At 43.8% G+C, this 21,777-nt stretch overlaps 1 protein-coding gene across 1 annotated transcript in view; it reads left to right on the top strand.

The window, feature by feature from the left end:
• The window catches only part of DHRS13 (dehydrogenase/reductase 13), a 270,727-nt gene that overhangs the window by 161,222 nt on the left and 87,728 nt on the right, over window positions 1-21,777 (top strand). Inside the window, exons 3-4 of the mRNA XM_085649155.1 lie at window positions 15,057-15,180; window positions 15,460-15,771. Of these exons, the coding sequence (XP_085505281.1) occupies window positions 15,057-15,180; window positions 15,460-15,771 (436 nt within the window). The remainder of the gene's footprint in view (window positions 1-15,056; window positions 15,181-15,459; window positions 15,772-21,777) is intronic.

Below are 21,777 nucleotides of genomic sequence, written 5' to 3'. Positions count from 1 at the left end.
CCCATCTAGCACCTCGAAGCTTGTCCCCGGCGTTGCGAGGCAAATGAGTTTCCTGTAGGAAACAGATGTCAATCCGGTGTCGTGACAGATGTGCATGAGTCAAGCGTATCTTGCGGTGGTCGTTAAGACCGCGGATATTCCATGTAAGGCAGTGCAACTCGGTCAGGGGGGCATATATGTGTGTGTCCCATACAGTGACGAGGCTACCAATGTCTCACGTACCAGGGCCCACAGGGGTTCCCCCCTCTGCCCCTTCCCGGGGATCGGCAACCATATAGAGTCAGCCTGTGGCAAGGCCGCGTCGTCGCGCCATGGTGTAGTAAGAAAACTCAGTGTGATAGTAACAACTAACAATAACCAGAACCCCCCTCCACCCACTCCAACCCCCCAATCAGGTTGAGATACATTCCCCCCCTGCCACCCCACCCAACAGTAAATGTCACGTAACAGTATCTCGGGAATCATCCCACAGGGCGTGGGGTCACCGGCTCACTCCCCCGTCTAAAAGCGACAGGGTGGCCGAACATTGCTGCCTTTTGTCAACGCAGTACAACAGCCTACAGCAAAGGAGGCCCAGAATTCCTCCCTCCGCAGCGCTCCGTGAGGCATTCGCAAAGTGAGCCGTGCCACGTCGAGCCAGTTCTCACCGGTCCGCGCACCTGACAGTCACAGCGACCAGCGTTTCAGCACATCTCAAAGTTATAGTGCACGGTGTCATTCAGTGTCGCTCAACTGGCCCAGCGGAGGAGTGCCTTGCTCATCTGGCCGCTCACGCTGCGAGCGCTCCGCCTGCCTCGCAAATTTGAGCGCATCCGCCGCAGCCGTAAAGATCATTGGCTTCCCTTTGTGGTGTATTCGCAATTTGGCCGGGTATAACATGGCATACTTGGTCCCCACCTTTTGAAATATTTTTTTAGCCGGTATAAATTCTCGCCTCGCAGCCTGCAGCGCCTGCGTAAAATCCGGAAAAAGGGAGATGGCCATATTCTGAAATCGGAGCTCACCTTTTTCACGCGCCAACCTCAGGATGGTGTCCCTGTCTCGGTAGTTCAGAACCCGCGCCAGAATCGGTCGCGGCGGAGCTCCAGGCACAGGTCGCTGCCCCAGCGTGTGGTGCGCCCGCTCGACCAGGAACATGGCCGACAGGTCCGCCCCAAACAGGTCGCGGAACATTCCTTCAACGAATTGTTCCATGTTTCCAATGTTCGTGGATTCCGCAATGCCAATAATACGCACGTTATTTCTTCGGGAACGGGCTTCCAAATCCTCGTTGCGCCCCCTTATCACCTCCAGGACCTTGTCCATGCGTAGTAACCTCTCCTGGGTGTCCCCGAGGCCCTCCTCGCACTCGGCAATCCGCGCCTCCGCCGCAGCGATCTTATGGGAGATGCCATCAAGCCGCTGGGCCATGGAGTCGAGCTTGCCGTCGATTTCCTTGAGGCAGCCTTTTAGGTCGCGGAACATGCTTCGGACATCATCCTCCGGTGTTGGGTCTAGCTGCGTTTCAGGGACCACATTCGGCGATGGCTGAACCGCCACAGCGCTGCGGGAGGCCTGTTTCTCAAAGTGGAGCTTCCGCTGCTTGGTGTCCGACTTCCCCATGTCGCCTCCGAGGGGTCTTCACACACCGGCACCAGTGAAGGGGGGTAGCTGGTACGCCGCAGGCCACGGGCCCCAACCAGCACCCGGATCGTAGAGATCAGGTATTCGCCACTCCAAGCAGCCCTTACGCACCTCGGGGGACCCCTACGGGTAGGCCAGGCCCAGCCAGCTCTCGGCCCACCCAGGTCGCGGGTCGGCAACAGGCAGCGGCCCGGAGAGTCACCCGGCCTCTCACGCTCTACCCGCCACCGCCTCGTGGCGCCGCAGACCCCCAGAGGCCCGGGCACGGATCACACAGGCCAGACAGCCGGATTCCCCCCGCCGCAGGTATGGATCGGGCCTCGCCGACCAGTGGTCGCAGCGTCCGTCGTCCTTCGCCTCACGCCAGCAGGAGCACCGGCCCTGTCATCTGCGCAGATAGCGGCCACGCCGGCAAGGCCCAGGCAGTCAGTCCGTCAGGCCAGCACACAACGCGCTCCAGCTCCGCCGCGAAGGCCGTTCACAGCCCAGCAGGGGCCCGCCGCTTCACCTCAGGGTCCAATCGCTGGGCAGCCCGCGCTCCGCAGGCGGCCACGCCAGTCTCTACGCGCCTGTCGGCCAGCGGCCCGCGACCAGGGCCCCGCGTAGCAGATGTCGCCGCCCAGCGCGGCGCCTCCCAGCCGCCTGATCCGCTAGGGCCGGTATCTCCGGATTCCCGCAGCGCATTCCTGCCGCAGGAGCACCGCTGGGATCCTCGGCGTCTGGGCACCTCCCGCCGTGTCTTCCCCGCTCAAAAATCAAGGCAGAGAACGGATGGGCTGACGGATTAGTTGTCCGGCCGGCAGAGCCCCGTTACACGGCGGCCATCTTGCAGCTCGGCTCGGCCACGCCCCCATATTGCATTTTACCTTTGATAAGAGATGAAAGAGTGTCAGGGCAATTGGTAGTGAAGTATTTATGTTCAAGAGCTTTGATTTGTTTTAGGATAAAAGAGGACTCCGTAAGAGCCCTCGTTTGCTTCCGAGATACGAAGTCAATAATGTAGCCACTGGCAGTGAATTTGAAAGCATCCCAAATAAAGTGAAATTGAGAATCAGAGGTAAGATTATTGTGAAGGAATGCCTGAATAAAAAGCGTGAATTGTTCAACAAATTGGGAATCCAATAGAAGAGAGTTATTAAAATGCCAGTGACGGGATGTAGGGGATCGAGTAGGATAGTCCATGTCTAGAATGATGGGGGTGTGATCTGAAATAAGAATGTAGCCAATCTCTGAATTAGTCATAAATTGAAGAGCGTGTTAAGTAAGAAAAATATAGTCTATATGGGAGTGGGACTTATGCACAGGGGAGAAGGAGAATTCTAGTGTGTCAGGATGAGAGGTTCTCCACGAATCAACCAGACCCCTAGAGGTGATGGCTTTGTGAAAAGTTTTCTGCATCATATTAGGAATGTATTTAGTTTGAGATCTCCGGTCAAGGAAGGGATCCATAAGTTGATTACAGTCACCCCTTCAATCAAATTGTCTTTAGCATGGGAAGAGAGAAGAGTAGAGAATTCATTCCAAAAAATTAAGTCAATGCCATTAGGGCCATAAACATTACAAAAAGAAAGTTGAGTATTGTTAACTTTAGCATTTAAAAACAACCATCTACCATTGGTATCATGAAATTCATTTTGTAACAGAACATTTAAAGATTTATGAAACAAAATAATCACACCGTTCTTATCGTTCACTGCCGGGGAGCAAAACACCTCTCCTACCCACTGTTTACGCAGTGAGGATAAATCTTGCAGCTTAGGGAGTGTTTCTTGTAGTAATGCTATATGACATTTCAATTTTGCAAGATGAGATAAAACTGGCTGTTTTTAAACAGGATTTCGAATACCTTTAACATTCCATGAGATTACACGAAACCCAGTCATCGATAATAATTAAATAGTAATAGGCATAAAAGAAAAAGAAAGTTAAGGATAAAGAGGAAAAGAAGATATAGACATGAGGAAGGAATGAAAGTTAGGAGATAACAAAGAGCAAAGAAAATAGAATTAATCGTTTGACGTGGCCCTAAAAAGAAAGGATTAAATAAAAAATAAAGTACCATAGAAATGAAATAGAAAAATGGAGATACAGGGGAAAATAGAACCAGGAGACAGAGCGAGGAAGAAGGAAGAGGGGAAAAGAAGAGGAAATAAAAAAGGGTGCATAGCCACCCAGAAAGAGCTAGCAGAGAAAGGATGACGAAAAGCCAGAAGGCTTTAGTGAACAAAGATGAAAAGAGCAAAAATGTGGGGGGGGGGGGGCAAGAAACAAGACAACCACATCAAGAAACGGGGGAAGGGCACCGAGGAAGGAAAGGTTTACCATAAGAACAACAAGGGAAAAATACAAAAATGAAGACAAAATGGCAAACATATGAAACAAAGTGGAAGGGAACTTACCAAACATTGAGGCAACTGTGTAACAGAATAAGTCAAATATGACGAAACAAAGAGGGAATAGGGATAAGAACACTTGCATCGGGAATATCACGAGGAAGACCTAAAATACAAAAAAGAGAACAGACAGGAAAACATTTAAGGTTTGCTTAGTTCCATAGCCTCTCCCTTGTGAGCATGAATGAACTTCCGAAGGTCGGCTGGATTATCAAACGAGAAAGTTCTGTCTTTATAAGTCACCTTGAAGAAGCGCGGGTGGATAAGATTATATCGAGCATTCATGGATCTCAAAGAGGGTCTGAGGTCAAGAAATTCCTTACGTCGACTGGCAGTTGGTCTGGAGACATCCTGGCTGAAAAAGACTTTGTGTCCGGACCAGAGCATCTGCTTGTGTTTCTTGGCAGCATTAAGTATAGCCATGAGGTCAGAATAAAGGTGGAAGTAGGCGATAATACCCCTAGACCTGGACGAGGAAGAAGCACTCTGATGACCCAATCTGTGCGCCCTTTGGATATTAAAGTCCATAGATTTCGGGAGACCAACAATCTGCAGAACTTGGTACTTCAGAAAGGAGATCATGTCCGAGCCTTCAGAACCTTCCTGGAATTCTGTAAATACGAAGGTTGTTGCGCCTGTTGCGATTTTCTAAGTCCTCTGTAGTATTCTTAAGTTGAGAAACTTTTTTAGTGAGGGAATAGACTCTGGCAACAACATCCTGAGCATCGCTTATTTTTTGTTCCACATCTGAAAGTCTTAATTCAAGTCCGGACCATTTCTCTTCGATTCTCTGAAGAGTAGCAGTGGTATCTGTCATGAAAGGTCTGATGTGGCGTAGTTCATCCATAATATACTCTATCGTCAGAGGAAGAGGTGATTTTGATGGAGAAGACAGGTCTTTTTTAGCACGCTTGTTAGTGGTAACAGAAGGGTCCTTACGACCTCCAGAACCAGGCCCGAGGTACCAGACAACTTGTTTGAGTGTGGGGAATCCATGGTAGAGTGGGTTGCACAACTCAGCAGTGAATAAGTAGCGTCAGTTTTTTGAAAAATAGAAAGAGAGAATAAAGCGCCTCACAGTAGTCCAATAAATAGGAAAGATGCACGAACCAATATGTGTGAGTCAACAACGTAGCTAGATGATGATACAACACCACCAGAGAAAGTATTTATGAACCGTACTCCATAAGGCCAAAAAAATATTCTCCTTTGTTCAGAAAATAAAATCACACAAAATGGCTGCCACTTAAGGTAGAGACTCTGAGAAGAAATACTTATACGTAGAAATATGAAGAAAGATAAAAAACAACTCATAAGCTAGTCTTAATAGACTCCATAGCTGTTAACATAAGTAGCCATATATCTGAAGTGGGGCTGCAGTCAAAAGAGGGACATACATGCTCGTAAATCACCAAAGCGAGTGCCTTTTGAAGCTGTGCAGCAGTTAAAAGTCAGATGGTCCAGTTAAAAGTCTTCTGGTACCATTTAATCAGGCAGTAATGTAAAATAAGGCATTAAAAAAGTATGCATTTGACCTTCACTGAAGTAGGCAAAGTATGAAGAAAATTTATCAGAAGCCGGAAAGAATTCACAAAATGGCAGTCGTAAAAAAAAAAAACGGGCGCAGTGAGGAGAGGAACCAGAGGTGAAAAGGGCACCAAAAAGACCATAAATCGGTCTAAAAACTTTCCTCAGCGTGCTCTAAATCCTCAGAAGCAAGGAGCGATGGAAAGGCGTCGGAACTGCATCCTGAAAATGTATCCTTCAGCGCCGATCGGAACTCGGTGCCACAGAGCGCCTCACGAAGCGGCCATCTTGATCCGCAGCCGCACGCCCTTGATTATAATTTCTAAGTCCCTGTGGTCCTAAGCAATGCAACAAAATCTATTTTTTAGGTCTCGCCTGGCGTTATCAGCGCTCATGCGCTGCTCTCGCCATGTGAGGGCTTCTTGGAATCGATACGATTCCAGAAGTCGTGTCGCTGCTCTGCCTGCAATTTTGATTGGTGCGCGTCGTTTTGCGTCATGGATGATGCAAAACACAGTGTAATGATTGCACCGGAGGCAAACATTACACTGAGGGTTGCCACCCTGTCCGTTTTTGGCCCAGCCCACCGGGATTGGATCGTTTACTTGTGGAGGGACACGGCCTCCTTCAATTACTCTGTAAGCCCTCTTTTATTTTCATTTCCATTTTGGTACTAATGACAATGCGGTCGCTTTCAGTTTCGCGGCTGCGTTTATTTTCGTTTCTAAGTTTGAAGCTGCATTGTTATTTAAATCATTTTCTTGTGTGGTTTCAGCGCGGAAGTAATGACAGTGCGGTCGCTTTCAGTTTCGCTCTTTTATTTTCATTTTCAGCGCGGTACTAATGACAGTGCGGTCGCTTTCAGTTTTGCGGCGCGTTTTTTTTTCATTTCTGTTTGTGACATTTTTATTTACCCAGTGCCTTTACTTTCAGGTAGTATAAACTCTTTATTTTACAGGCCCAGTCAAGGACAACCTTTTACTTTTCGCCATTTATTGTCGACTACTCAAACCCCGCAATAAGACCAACGAATGCCTCTGCAGGGTGTTGTTCGCACGAGCGCTTTCCCTGTAAATCCGTCAAGCCCTGGAGGGCTTTTTAAATGGTTGAAATCTTGATTAAATGTACCTTTAACTTTTGTTTGTTTTTTTCACCTGGGCTCGTGCCAACCATCTGACCTGCTTGCATTCCACCAGCTGCCCGTATGTGAAAGGAACGCTCGTGCGTCGGGTGAAGCACTGCAACGAGACATTTCTTGTCCTCGTATGACATGCTGCAAACGGAGCTCGCACAGGCCAGCTGTCAGCATCGCGAGGACACGTGAAATGGAAATTAATTTAAACAAGAAATGTGGTTATTAAAGCCCGTGTCCATTCAGGGAGGTTCTTACAGTGCTTTTGTGACTGAATATCTTTGCGTTGCCCAAATTATTTATTTATCTTACTTATTGTGGTTGTGGGATGAAGAAACTGGGGGGGGTCTCTCAAAGGGGCGTGTCCTATGTAATTAATGGCGTTGCTTGAAAGCACCTAACCTAACAACCTGTGCTTAGCATAGTGCGCCGCCTGACTATATTTTGCTGTTTTTGTCATTGCATCCAGATATATAATACAGCAAGTTACATTACATCTCCAACCAGCCAGGACTATTGGCATTGCCAATGGTTTTAATTGCATAAGATAAAGATGCAACAAGTATGGCTTCTTCACCAAGGTATCTTGGCACTAAACCCAGTAACCGGGAAATAAAAACAAGGGGATAGCAAGATGCGGTCCGTAAATCAGACATACGGGGCTGGAAATATTTAGTCTAGATACGAAAACCATCTAAGGTACAGGGATTAGATATGAATACAGCCTAAGGTACAGAGAAATAAAGGTTTTACCAGTAATTAGACTATTGTTTTTCCACCCTGTTGGAACTCTCTCTGGTACCACATTAAAAATTAGATTTAACTCCCAGTCTCCACACACACAGCCATGGAGAAATCAAACACCCAGATTCCAAACAATTGAACCTCGCAATCTGGGTCCTGAAGTCATAGAGTTTGGTAATCTAAGCCTTCCTCCAGACTGTATGAACATTATTAAGGAGGCCAGAAAGCCTACCACAAGAGCTTGCTACACAACCAAATGGAAGCGATTCGTTATCTATTGCAATAACAATAACATCAACCCTCTTGATGCTTCTATACGAAACACTATCTGCTACCTGTTACATTTGCAGCAGTCATCTTTGGCCTATACATCCATCAGACCGCATCTAGCTACAGTTGCCGCCTATCTTCTAAATAGGCAACATTTATCGCTCTTTAGAGTGCCTGTAATCAAAGCATTTATGGAAGGACTGAAAAGAGTTATACCATCGTAAAATAGTCCTCACAGGATTAATGGACCCACAATTGAACCCATGCACAAATGTGAACTAGAATTTCTCACTTGGAAAACAGCTTTCCTCATTGCAATCCCTTCATTAAGGAGAGTGGGTGAACTTCAGGCACTAACCATAGAAGAACCTTTTTTCCAGCTACACAAAGATAAAGTGGTTCTTCGTACCAATCCCAAATTCCTACCTAAGGTAGTATCTGCATTTCACATTAATCAGTCGGTTTGATTACCTGTTTTCTTCCCTCAACCTGACTCTGTTGCAGAACGAGCTCTACACACCTTAGATGTTAGAAGAGCACTGTTGTATTACACCGAAACAACTAAATCTTTTCGTAAAACCAAACAACTTTTTGTTGCTTTTGCACCACTTCACAAGGGCAATCCTATATTCAAATCAGGTATTGCTAGGTGGATCAGTAAACGTATTTAGATTTGCTATGCGAAAGCCATAAGGACTCGAACGGTAGCCCCTAGAGCACATTCCACTCGTAAGCTAGGACCTACTGTGGCTTTCTTAGGGAACATCCCTATTACTGACATCTGCAAAGCTGCAACATGCTCTACCCCACACACATTCACCAAGCACTATTGTGTAGATGTGTTAGCCAGACAACAAGCTAATGTGGGCCAAGCAGTACTTAAAACACTATTTCAGACAACTCCATCGGTTACAGGATAGCCACCGCTTAGGGGAGACTGCGGTATAGTCTATGCATAAGCATGTGATCTACAGCACATGCCTCGAACGGAAAATGCTACTTACTCAGTATGCATCTGTTCTTGGCATGTAGAACTGTAGAATCTCATGCGCCCACCCACCTCCCTGGGTACCTGTAACTGCTGTAGTTCTCCTATTACTATTCATACATCTCTATTCTTTACTACTACTCCATTCTCTCACCCTCTGCTGGAAAACAATCTGAAGATGGAGTCGATGACCATGCGCACTATCACCAAAGGAGAGGTCACCTACCTCGTGACTAGGAAGACTTCTTCGAAGAAAAACAAAGTGCAAACATCCGGGCCCAACACTAGACGGCGATCTATGCATAAGCATGAGATTCTACAGCTCTACATGCCAAGAACAGATGCATACTGGTTAAGTTGCATATTCCTTCCAAGTCATGTTATTCCAAATCAAAAACTGATCCGCCACATATTGGGGACCATTGTCACTAAACAAAGATTTGGGAATACTTTCCCACAGGAAGATCTCATCCAAAAACGTTTACTGCTGCATTGGGATCTATCCTCTCTAGAAAGCAGAGTTATGGACACTATATCTAAAAAGACTATCACATACTGTTTGACACCACTGATATATATAATGGGTCCTAAAATATCAATTGCTAAATCTTCCCCCAAAGGTGACCTCATGTTAACCTGGGTTTTGTCAGTATTGGAATGCACAACACATTCTCTAACAAATCTTTCAGTTTCTAAATCTACACTTGGCCACCAACACTGCATTTTCACTCTTCTCTTGTTTTTCATTATCCCCAGATGGCCCTCACGGTTTATTTCTAGGATTCTCTTTCTTAAGTTTAAGTGTATTGCCTCTCAATAGAAATCCATCCTCTATCCAAGGAAGTTCATCTTTGACTGCCCATAAATACCAACCATCACTGAGTATGTTATACTTTAAAGGCCATCATTCATGTATGCATAAGCTTCATTTATAACTAAATCACAACTGTGTTCTTCCTCCCGTAGTTCTATAGAGATACATTCTGACATATTATCATCGACCAGTGCAACACTATACTCTTCCCACTATCTGGACTTGTGTTCTTTTTTTACTCCCAAAAATCAGCACCTTTTTATTAACTCCAGAAAGATATGGTACTTTATAGTTAAAGTCCAACAATCTCAATACCATCCTAGCTAATCTGGAAGTAAGTTTATCCAGACCTGTAGTAGTCAAAATGTTGATGAGATGTTTGTGATCCATATGGATGAAGTATTTAGACCTCCTAAAATACCAGCGAAACTTGTCCAGCCCTCAAAACAAGCTAAAATGTTTTCTGTCATGGGCATTTTCTACTCTGTGGGGGAAAGGAAGCCTGAAGCAAATGCAATAGTCGTTTTGTAACCATCCAAACCTACTTAGGACAACACTACTTCAAGACCTTTACCACTGGCATTTGTGGTTATGATGCTTTTATCATCTGGATTATATCCTAACAGGGGCATAGCCCTACAAATGTAATTTTTAATAATTCAAAACAACTTTGGTGAACATCATTCTATACAAATGTTTCAGATTTCTTCAGTAGTTGTCTAATCTTGAATGTTTTAGAACAAAGATATTTATTAATTTTTTTAAAAACTCTTAGAGACCCAGAAATGACTTGACTTATCTTTCAAAGATGGAGAAGGAGCCTCACTCATTGCTTCTAGAAATTCCTTCTAAGATGATAGGTCTATATCACAAAATTCAGGACCTAAGTATGTCACAGAATTTAATATAAGCATATACACATTTTACGTTCTGCTGTAAGATACCCCTTTCATTCAAAATATTCAAGACTTCCTTTAGTTTGTGATCATGTGCTTCTGTCATCCTGGAAGATGATGGAACCTTTTTCATTCATAAAATAATTGTGCATTAATCTCGTATAAACAGACGCTAGACCAAGTCACACAGGGCCAAACTGGAAGCATCAGTATGCCGTTGTGGAGGCAGTCAACTGTTTTCTATCAGAAGGAAGTGGCATCTAATGGTAAGCAGGTGCCAGGTCTAATGATGAAAACTACTTTATCTCCTTAGTCCTTGCTAACATGATGTTAATTCTGCGAAGTGGAAACATGTCTATGACAATGTTTTGAATAAGATTTCGTAAATCAATGCATAATTTGACCTTCCTTCTGGCTCAACGAGCTACAGCTAAAGGGCCAACCACTTACTGGCTTTGATCTCCTCTATGTTCCTCATGTGTATTCATTTGTCCAGTTCTTGTTTGACCGGTTTCCTGATATTGAAAGGAATGTTCCTTACTTTGTTTTACAGGTTTAGCATTTTCTTTTAGAATATTTTTATGCTGGAAACCTTTTAAACTCCCTACTTTATCTGAAAATACCTTTGGGAATTCCTTACACATGTGCTGTGAAAAGTGGCTGTTATCTTCTAAAACTAATACCTGCTCAAGGCTATTGGGATTCACCTTTATTCCCAGTTTACCTTGCTCTAACCATCCAAATACAGGCTTTCCCTTTTCCACATCATAGAACTTTCCTTCAAGTTCTCACGGTTGAATTCAAACTTGAGTTGGTGATAACCTATCATTGGTATCAGTTCTCCAGTAAAACTGTCCAGATGTTTATTGGAAGGCAAGAATTCCTTTCCTAAAATTTACTGGAACTTGTTAACTCAAAGTGAATGATTTATAATAGTAAATGGAGAACCAAAATCAGCACCAATATCCTGAAGAACACAAACTAGTGTGCTCTAACATGCTGGTTTGTGCAAGGGAAAATATTGTTTAAACCAAGCACATCGGAATCTGTGCTTAATGCACTCAATGCAGTACTTTCATCATACGGATCAGATGAACAAGAAGAATTGTTGACTATATGTTTCACAGTGCTTTTGATCTTTTGTCACTTTTCCATAACAACCAATGATACTGCAGTTAGAGCATCGTTGCCTTTATGCCAGATAGCACTGATTATACACCAGGTGTTCCTTCCTGCCACCTAGTCTTCCTGATTAGTTTTAATATGCTTTGTTTTATAGGCAGTATGAATAACTTAGCAGGCAGACTCCTTTTTTCATTGGCGATGAGTACTGCCTTGGCACAACATTTTGGCCGTTTCACCTTTTTTTTAGCAATAGCTATGGCTTCTTTCAACGTGATATCGCTGTTGGCCCATAACCTTTACTGAACATTTGTATCATTGGCGTACCTTACAATTTGATCCCTAAAGAGATCTTCCTGTAAATCACAAAATTTTCAAGAGATAGCCGATTTCCTCAACTCCATAACGTCATAGACCATTGATTCTGGCTTGGTTTTGTGTCTTTGGAAGAAATTAAATCTGTCCACTGAAATGCAAATAGATGTGGAAAAATGGTTCTCAAGCTCTTCAATCGCATTAGCAAATATGTCAGTATCATTAGCTCTTATTTCCTTTTCCATTTGTTTATAAATGCAGTAAAATTTTCTTTTTCCTTGCTGTTGAAAGTTCATCTCCAGCTTCTTCTTCAATAGTGGATATATAGTTTAAGAGATAAGCCCTCCATGGGGACCATTTCTTGACAGTTTCCCAGTAACTGGTAAGAATGCTTGTGGAGCAGTTAACGAAAATGTGTGCACACATGTTAGTTTAAATGAAAAGTATAAATGTGTAGAATGGACACCTACAACAGTCCACTGCCTCAAATGCGAATCGTTTAGCATGTGAATTAATACAGTAATACCCAATTAACGATGAAGCCGTAATTGAAGGTGTAAATTCCAACACACGCTATTAAAATACAAATAGTCAGTAACTTTGTTTTTCAATTCGGTTCCAATAGTCTTGAACTGTCATGTGCCCGAGTTAGGCCCAGTAGGAATCAGTGCCGTTCTTACATGTACACAATCCTTTTTCCTAAAGTTGCCTTCTCTTTGCCACATCAGCATTTGACACACATTTGCATTCATAACGCTTGGACTAGTTATGTTGAAATTACAAGTTGTCAATAAATTTGTTTCGCAGAACGGTTGCAAGAGTCTCCTTTGTTTAAAGTGCACTCATGGTTTCTTGTTCAAGTAGTAAATATGTTTGTAATGAAATCGGAGGGTGAGTGTGTTCTGATGCAGCTCACACAATGAAAAGTTAACCAGCAATATGGCGGCAATGTAGAGGTTCTCCAACCTCATGTCAGCTGTGTTAGCTTCGCAATATTCTACGTGAAGCAGTGCCAAACAGGCGGCAATGTGATTGTGTTCAAGAGTCTGTTTCAAGGACTCAATGAGGATAACAAGTCTGTACAGTAGAGTTGTGCAGCACCTAGTGACTGCTGTATACATTTGAGAGAAAGTCCAATACAGACTGCACTCCACACAAAAAAAACTGGTACCTTGCAAAGTTCAATTCCTTGCCTTCTGAAAATCGTTTTGATGACGTAATTAGTTTTGACAGCTCTGAGGTAAGGGTTCAATCTGTGACAGTCTCAGACTTGCTGGAAACTTAAGTTGCATATGGCGTGTAGGGTTGGTTGGTTAGGGGTGATCCATGTCACCAGTATGTGAAGATACCACTCAAATACGTTCACATGCAAGGATTTATTTTGTAACTCCACCCAAAGCACACAGGGCTGTAACCTAGTAGTTCTCCCCTCTGTGCCGTTCTGATTTTCTTGGCATGTCACTACATTCCATAGAATCATCTAATGCAATGACATGCACAGAGAATGATGCATACTACAACATTACACACCCCACAGTGACATCACCCCAGGGCAAGGGTCATTCCATGTTGCCCGGCAACTCAGTTGTCAAACAGACCTTTCTCCGGGCTCATTGACCACAGCACTGCAGCCGCTTCAGCTGCAGGTAGACTTCTAAATTGGAAGAGGCTTCTAAACACAAATTATGGTTCTTAGTTCTGTAGTCTTGGATCCATTGATGAGATGGGTGCAGAGAATTCCTTCTGAATTTCCTCACAGGATGTGTGTGGTTATCCTTAGGGTAGATCAAGACATGCGGATAGATGGCAGTCCATCAGAAATCTTTCTGAGGAATTATCTATCCTGCCTTAACTTGCCATTTTATAAATCGTTAGAGAGGGAAGAAGGCTGGGCGCCCAGATGCAAGTGCTACTTCCTAAACTAGAAAGACTGGACCAATAATGTTCATTCTGATACACGCTTTAAATACACTTCCTATTACATGAATTGAAATAAATTAGCAAGAAAGTAGGTACCAGTTCTCTAAAAGGTTTTGTTAGCTAAGCAAAAAGCTTTGAGCAGGACACTCTTTAGCAGGTAATCAGTGAAGGCCCCACAATAGTGTTAGGTTCCCATTACCTTTCTGTGTTAGTTTCTCGTTGCCATTCGAGCAGCCATGTTTTGTTGATGTTGTATATGCGCTAGCAGATACCTTAGGAGACCCAGGAACAGGACATTGGCGTAATCACTCTGCTTTGAAATGTTGTAAAACGTCACTATTTGAGATTGGCATGTCTGAAGCAAGTGGTGAACGCCTTTTGAGATCCTCTGATGGTAATAGATTTAGGGCCCGATTCACAGAACTAACTTAAGACAAAATCCTAAACTTACTACCATTTTCGTATTCACAGAAGGCACTTACTCATTTTGGTATTCACAGAAGACACTTACTCACTTCGGTATTCACAGAAGTTAGGATTCCTAACTTTAGGACTCCTAAATGCCTTCTGTGAATACCAAAAGTCTTAAAATTAGGATTTTTCTCAGTTTAGGAGTCCTAAAGTTAGGACTCCTAACTTTACTACTACTAAACAGTGAAAAATCCTAATTTTAAGGCTTTCGGTATTCACAGAAGGTATTTAGGAGTCCTAAAGTTAGGAGTCCTAACTTTACTACTACTAAATTTAGAAAAATCCTAATTTTAAGACTTTCGGTATTCACAGAAGGCATTTAGGAGTCCTAAAGTTAGGAGTCCTAACTATACTACTACTAAACTGAGAAAAATCCTAATTTTAAGACTTTCGGTATTCACAGAAGGCATTTAAGAGTCCTAAAGTTAGGACTCCTAACTTCTGTGAATACCGAAATGAGTAAGTGCCTTCTGTGAATACCAAAATGAGTAAGTGCCTTCTGTGAATACCAAAATGGTAGTAAGTTTAGGATTTTGTCTTAAGTTAGTTCTGTGAATCGGGCCCGTAGTGTCTGTGATAAGAAAATATCTTCATCAATCAGTATTCTCAGGTTTATACTAAAGTTAATGGTTCCAGACATTTTCCCAAAACACCTCGAGTGTTGCTACAAATTCATTGGTGCATTGTCGCCTCTGCAGAGGGAGCATGAAGCTGCGGGCGGAGGGAGGGTGAGGGTCACATGAGTCAATACAGATTTAAATCAGCCGGTGGCCACCTCGAGAGGCTTTGAATAGGTCTACCACTGGAAGGAGAGCTTCAGTGGATCCTTCTCTCTCCACAGGAATCTGGAAACCAGCAGGTTATCTTCATGAAGCTGGATTTGGGAAGTCTGGCCTCGGTCCGCTCCTTTGCAGAAACATTTCTAAAATCGGAGCCACGACTGGACATCCTCATTAACAACGCAGGTGAGTGGCAAAGGCGTTCCGCAGAGCCACGCCAGCGAATCTGTGACAGGCGTGTATTTCGGAGTCTTCCAGCTGTGAAATGAAGGCGAGGAGTAGAAATAGTCCTCCTGCTGTACATCTAGCAGTAAAGGCACTGCTCCTGTGCAGATGGCTCCTGCACAGGGATCCATTCTGCAGTGGAAAACACACTCCAGCTACTGGCCACATCACGAAGATGGTTTGTGCAGGGAAACAGCTGCGCACCACACTTGCATTAAACACACACTTTTCTCGTTCCAGGCATCATTACAGATGGCGTCACGGAGGATGGCTTTAACATGATGTTCGGCGTGAACCACCTGGGCCACTTCCTGCTCACCCACTTGTTGATGGGGCACTTGAAACGCAGCAGCCCCAGTCGCATCGTGGTCCTTGCCTCCGACTCCTACCGCAGTGGCAAAATTGACTTTGGGGCAGTGAGAGTTCCTGCAGAAGGCTGGAAACAAAAATACCAGGCATACTGCGACAGCAAGCTGGCCAACATCCTGTATGCCAGGGAGCTGGCTACCAGGCTCCAGGGCACGGATATCACCTGCTACGTAGTGCACCCAGGTAGGGTTGTGGGATGTTCAGGAAGAGGGGACATTCTTCAGGGCTCTACTGGTGGCCATCTAGAGCATAGTTTAATATAGGGCAATGACTTTCAGAAGGCCACCCTCTCCAAGTTGGAAAATGTGATGGATAGGGATTGCAAGGGATACAAGTGACATGGCTGTGTGTGGGGGTTTAAGCCATAGCAGAAGTTCTTTCAAGGTAATGGTGGTAGGTGCCAGAAGTGTCTTGAATGTGCGTGCACCAGGCACCTGAATCTGAATGCCGCAGGCACCTGAATGTGCATGCACCAGGCACTGAAAATGCGTGCAGTAGGCACCTGAATGTGCATGCAGAAGTCATCTGAATTTTCGTGCACCAGGCACTGAATGAGCGTGCACCAGGCATCTGAATGAGCGTGCACCAGGCACCTGAATGTGCGTGCACCAGGCACCTGAATGTGCATGCACCAGACACCTGAATGTACGTGCACCACGCACCTGAATGTGAATGATGCACCAGGCACCTGAATGTACGTGCACTACGCACCTGAATGTGAATGATGCAGCAGGCGCCTGGATGTGCGTGCACCAGGCGCCTGAATGTGCATGCACCAGGCGCCTGAATGTGCGTGCACCAGGCATCTGAATATGCGTGCAGCAGGCACCTGGACGTGCGTGCACAAGGCACCTGAATGTGCATGCACCACGCATCTGAATATACGTGCAGCAGGCACCTGGATGTGCGTTCACCAGGCACTGTGCAATCCAAACCTCGGTGCTGCACCTTCTCAAAATGTTGAGGCCACCAGTGGCCCTCACCCAAAACTGACTAAAGCAAGGAAGTGAAAACCAGAAGACGAAGCAACAAATCTCATTAAATGGATTGGGGGGGGGGTGAGGGGATGGAGGTGTTTCGCATGGAGGAAGACTGAGCACCTTCAACTGAGTTCCGAAAAAAAGGGGGAAGACAGACTTGCTCCCTGGTGCTCCTTGTTAGCAGCTGGATAGAATCAGAGTGTCCTGCACTAAAATATATGAACATACAATAGGGAATAACCTAAATGTGCGTGCACCAGGCACCTGAATGTGCGTGCAGCAGGCACTGATTGTACAGTATGAAGGGTTGGGGCCTGAGATATAACGAGGCATAGGCTGGGCCGCGAAGTAAATGGATAGGGGAAAAAAGAGAAATCATAACATTTTGACCAGGGATCAGAAAATTGAGAGGTAAAAATTGTGATTGTTGGTGAAATTGAAAATGTTGAAATGTGGCTTGGATTTAATTCCGACTGGTCTGTGGAAAACAGAAACCAGAGAATGAAACAGTGTTGGACAGGTGTGGCTAGTAAAGGCAGTCCTCCTACTCAGCCATTCATGGTTACTTTATTCGATTACAAATAAAATCATGAAAGTACAGTCTACAAAATAAAATCATTCATAAAACAATACATAGCTTCCTAATTGAATGCAAACATGAAGTGTGGTTCTTCTGAAGTGTAAGTTACATGTGGATATCACTCGATCATATACTTTAGTTGGCACAGCCACTGCCATAACATATATATAAGTTCAACATTCATCACAATGAAGTACATCCAACATAGCAGTATAAGAAAAGCAGTCTTCCTAATACAGAACAATACAGTACATGCAAAACAGCAAAAAGGAGCTATCCCATCACAGCCCGGCAATCACTGCATTCACTTTGGTACTGTTAGCATCTCATGCTACTTAGAGAGCATGTGCCAGACCAAAATATAGGCTTGTCAAATCGGTCTTCCGTGTGTACTGTTAAACATAAGCTAGGGGCGGAAGCATAGCTTTCTTAAACTTATCCCTCTATCGATTTCCTGCTCCTCACTGCTGCTTTGAGGAAGGAGCAGACTCTGAAGCATACTTCGATGCTATCTAACCGCTGGAGATGGAGTAAAGCTACCCTACTCTTTAGGAAGCCTAAAAAATTTAAAATAGGCTTTAAAAAGGACAGGAAGAAAGGTCTATCAAATTTACAAAAAAAGATAAAATTCATTAATGTTTGCTCCAACAACCCATCACAAGGGAAAACTACCCCAGAGCTTTCCTGGGTACTATAAGGCTTCAAAAACTCAACCGAACCCACACCGTGCCCGCTCTAGGATGAAAAAGTAAAGGTCTCTCCCAGTGTGTAAGTTCTAAGGTTAAATATATAGCTGCTGCACCACCTGAAGCCAGGTAGGTGTAGTAGTCTCTAATGGAACGTTTAGTGAGTTCATTGCCCAGTCTTTAGGTTTATTCAAAATAATCCGTTTGCAATAAGGAGTAGAAATTATACTCCCAACCGATTTAATCAAAAAGCCAAAGAAAACATACTTAGTTAGCCTGGAGAGCTTATTTACTTCAGCCGAAGTAAATGCAATTTATTACACAATTCACAATTGTATCACAGACATTTTATATTTTTCAGGCAACCTTTGTTGGTGTCGACGACGTTTCAACCCACTCTGGGTAAGGGGTCTCTTCAGGACAATTATCTGGGGACTAATAGTATTCAAAACTCGAATTGAAGATGAATAGTTGATAACATGTCTGACGTAGCTTGGGGCATCTAATGTCTCCACTGTATCAGTGATCAAGGGCAATACTTGTAGAGCAAGGAGACCGAATGAGTAGTCTGTATAAATTGTAGGACAGCCGTGAGGAAACGACATTAGATGCCCCAAGCTACGTCAGACATGTTATCAACTATTCATCTTCAATTCGAGTTTTGAATACTATTAGTCCCCAGATAATTGTCATTGAATTGAAACGTCGTCGACACCAACAAAGGGAGAGCAAAAAAGATTCGTTACACTCTTACATGCCTCTCATTGTTTTTTTAAAGACCTCTTAAACACTATGTTCACTTTGTAGGCTATGATCATCTCACTGGGTTCTATTTTCACTTTTTTCACCATCTTTCTTATGTGCCTGAAAAATATAAAATGCCTGTGATACAATTGTGAATTGTGTAATAAATTGCATTTACTTCGGCTGAAGTAAATAAGCTCTCCAGGCTAACTAAGTATGTTTTCTTTGGCTTTTTGATTAAATCGGTTGGGAGTATAATTTCTACTCCTTATTGCAAACGGATTATTTTGAATAAGTTCCTTGTGGACATTTTTCTTACTTAACAGTAATACCCAGTTCACAGGGACATATGGGTCGCTCTTGTTTGTTATAAATACAGTCTTTAGGTTTGGCAGTGCTCAAGGAAGCTGGACTTGGCTTTCTGCTTGTTGATTTTTATTAAAGTAGTGGATGCGTTCAACATATCGAACAGGCTAATTTCTTTCAGGGTTTTAAAAACATAATCCAACAAATTTAAGCAATCTAATATGTCTGTGCTTAAACTGGCCTCCGGGTTAACATCGATGCTAATCCAAAGCATAAGAGGGCACAACCTGGCTTTATTGGTTATGTACTTCAGGTTTAACTCAGAGTGGATGATGAAAGGAGAGCTAATGGAGGCAGATGAAGAAGCCGCCTGCATACAGGATTTTTTTCTACCTGCAGGTTGTTAACATTGTGATAACCCCATACCCCAGCACCATACGAAGCTGCAGTAACACATTGGGACTTATAAATATTCATGTGGGGAGAAATGGTCCCCATACCTGTGGTCTGAGATATACGGAACAATAGCCCTGCCGCCCTGCTAAGCTGCAAACGAGAGCTTTTAATCTGCAACTGCCATGAGCCTATAGAATCCAAAGCGATCCTCAAATAACTAAAATCATCTGGCACACTATCCAAAGATTGAACACCAACAGTATCTTAGAGGCGTTTTCCCTGCCTGGGCCACACGCCATAACAAGTGACTTCCCAAAATTGGTAAGCAGATCCATGAAGGTCACGAAAGATTCCACTAATATGCGAATGGTCTTTGGGGTCCATGATGAGAGTACTGCGTCATCTGCATATAGTAAAGTCGGTCCAGACAGGTTATCCCTTGGGGTATCCCTAATAGTATGCTTGGGGTATCCTTAACTATATTAATCAAGAAGAAGCTCAAGCTAGTGATAGAAATAATAAACAACAGAAGAAGCCGTGAACCTTGACGCACCCCTCTAGCGATTAGAAAGATGACAGACAGTTCACATGCCGGGCCAAAACAGACCATTTCTGCTGTGCTCACATGGAAGTTGTGTAGAAAATCCACCAGTGCCACTGAAACCCACAGATTTAGGAGCATCAGCCATAGTTTAGTTCTGTTTACACAATTGAATGCGTCGATAAGTCCCTAAAGGACAGATTCAGTGGCCAGCACATGGCAACAGTGTACCCACCAACTATGAAGTGCAACTTCAGGCACTTTGCCACTGTACCCATCCCTGAACGATAACCAAATTGGTGAGGGCACAAGATATTGTTTATGTTTTTCCAAGATTTTAAACAGTTAAAAATCACCCTTCCAATTACTTTCACAGAACTGTCAATTAGGATGATGAAGCGATAACATTTCAGCATCACGCGATCTACTTTCTTAAAAGATAGAGGCTATGGTGAAAAGTGCCCATGAGCGAGGGATTGTTTTACTCCATGAGCGATTACATACATTGGTGATTAGAGGACCTCCCAAATCTATATTATATTTGATAAGGCCCATAGAGACCCCATCGTATTCTGGGGCTTTACCACCTGGACTTTGTCAAATAGCTTCTTCTACCTTAGGTAAGGTCATGGACAATATGGGTGAGTTATCTAATTTGTCCCGAAGTATTTCCCCCAGAATCTCCTTCAGTTCTGTATAATAAATGGCACTGAAATACGCAACCCATTCTGGGCCCTGTACTGTTGCAGGGATTCTGCTTATGCGCAGAACTATGCGCAGGAACCCAGGCCCTCAGTGAATTGCGGTGTACCAAAAACTCACCTCAGAACCCAGAACCCCCTATCCGGCCAGCATCAGTGTCCCATTCGTTATCCGAGGTTTAGCTCGGCGGTCCCAATGTATAGACAACCCAGAACAAGCGACTTAGTATATTTCTCAGGAATGGTGGGAATCAGAAACACCTTTTCATAATTATTCTCGTACCAGTCCACAACAGAATAAACAGACACGGGAAAAGTTTAAAGAGTTTATTTTATAAACCTCGTGTCCTAATATGCAGCAGTTTGGCTAACATTAGCAGACAAACGATTAAAATCAAAACCATCAGCATAGTTACAATACCATAGAAAATGAAAGGAGCAATCATACTAAAATTACAGTGGCCCTAGGCCACCTTCCTTTCTCTAACACACTAATAGTATTATGAGACTAATAAAAGGTCTCTAGGCTTGAATGGGGAACCCCATACCGTATAGATCAGCTCAGAGAGTTCACATCACAGGATCAGCTATGCTCTGCTTCTAGGAACGCTCTTCTTCCGAATGTGTTTAAAAACATGCAACACTGCAATATTAAAAGCATTCGACTTTCAGGTATTTGCAGCTGCGTGCGTGTTATGGCTAAACTAGTGGGCCGATCAACCTGAACTCAACAACATGCACCGTCTAGCGATCCAGACTGTTTCTGTTACACTGTGTACAGACCAAGGTCGCTATTCACTGTTCAAGATGTTAACAACAGACAGCTCTCATGTGAAGCAAAGTCGAGTAAGCATTTCTCAATTCTAATAACATGTGACTACAGTGTCGTGTGCAAAAGCAGCAAAAGCGGCAAGATGGCTTTCTAACATTTAACGCGGTTATGCTAACTTAGCGTTGTACATAGGTAGATAACGATCATCACTATACCCCCCCATGATCGGACCAGTAACCACTAGGGGCGCACTAGCAAGAACGCAGAGTTCAAGTTCGATAGAACGGAACCAAGGGCATGAACTAGAAGTCCACATAAGGGAAGTGAAAAAGTACGAAAGAAAAAATCAATGGAAAAAGTTAAAACGTAGAGAGGAGGTGAAAAAAAAAAAACACAAAAAAGCCAATTAAGGTCTGAGGATCGAACGAAAGTAAAAAGTCAATCCATCAAAGTGTATGCACAATACGTTGCTACTGCTTCCAA

The sequence above is a fragment of the Triturus cristatus genome, chromosome 3_2 (genome assembly GCF_964204655.1).
Source record: "Triturus cristatus chromosome 3_2, aTriCri1.1, whole genome shotgun sequence".
Lineage (NCBI taxonomy): Eukaryota > Metazoa > Chordata > Amphibia > Caudata > Salamandridae > Triturus > Triturus cristatus.
This window is presented reverse-complemented; position numbering and strand designations above follow the sequence as displayed.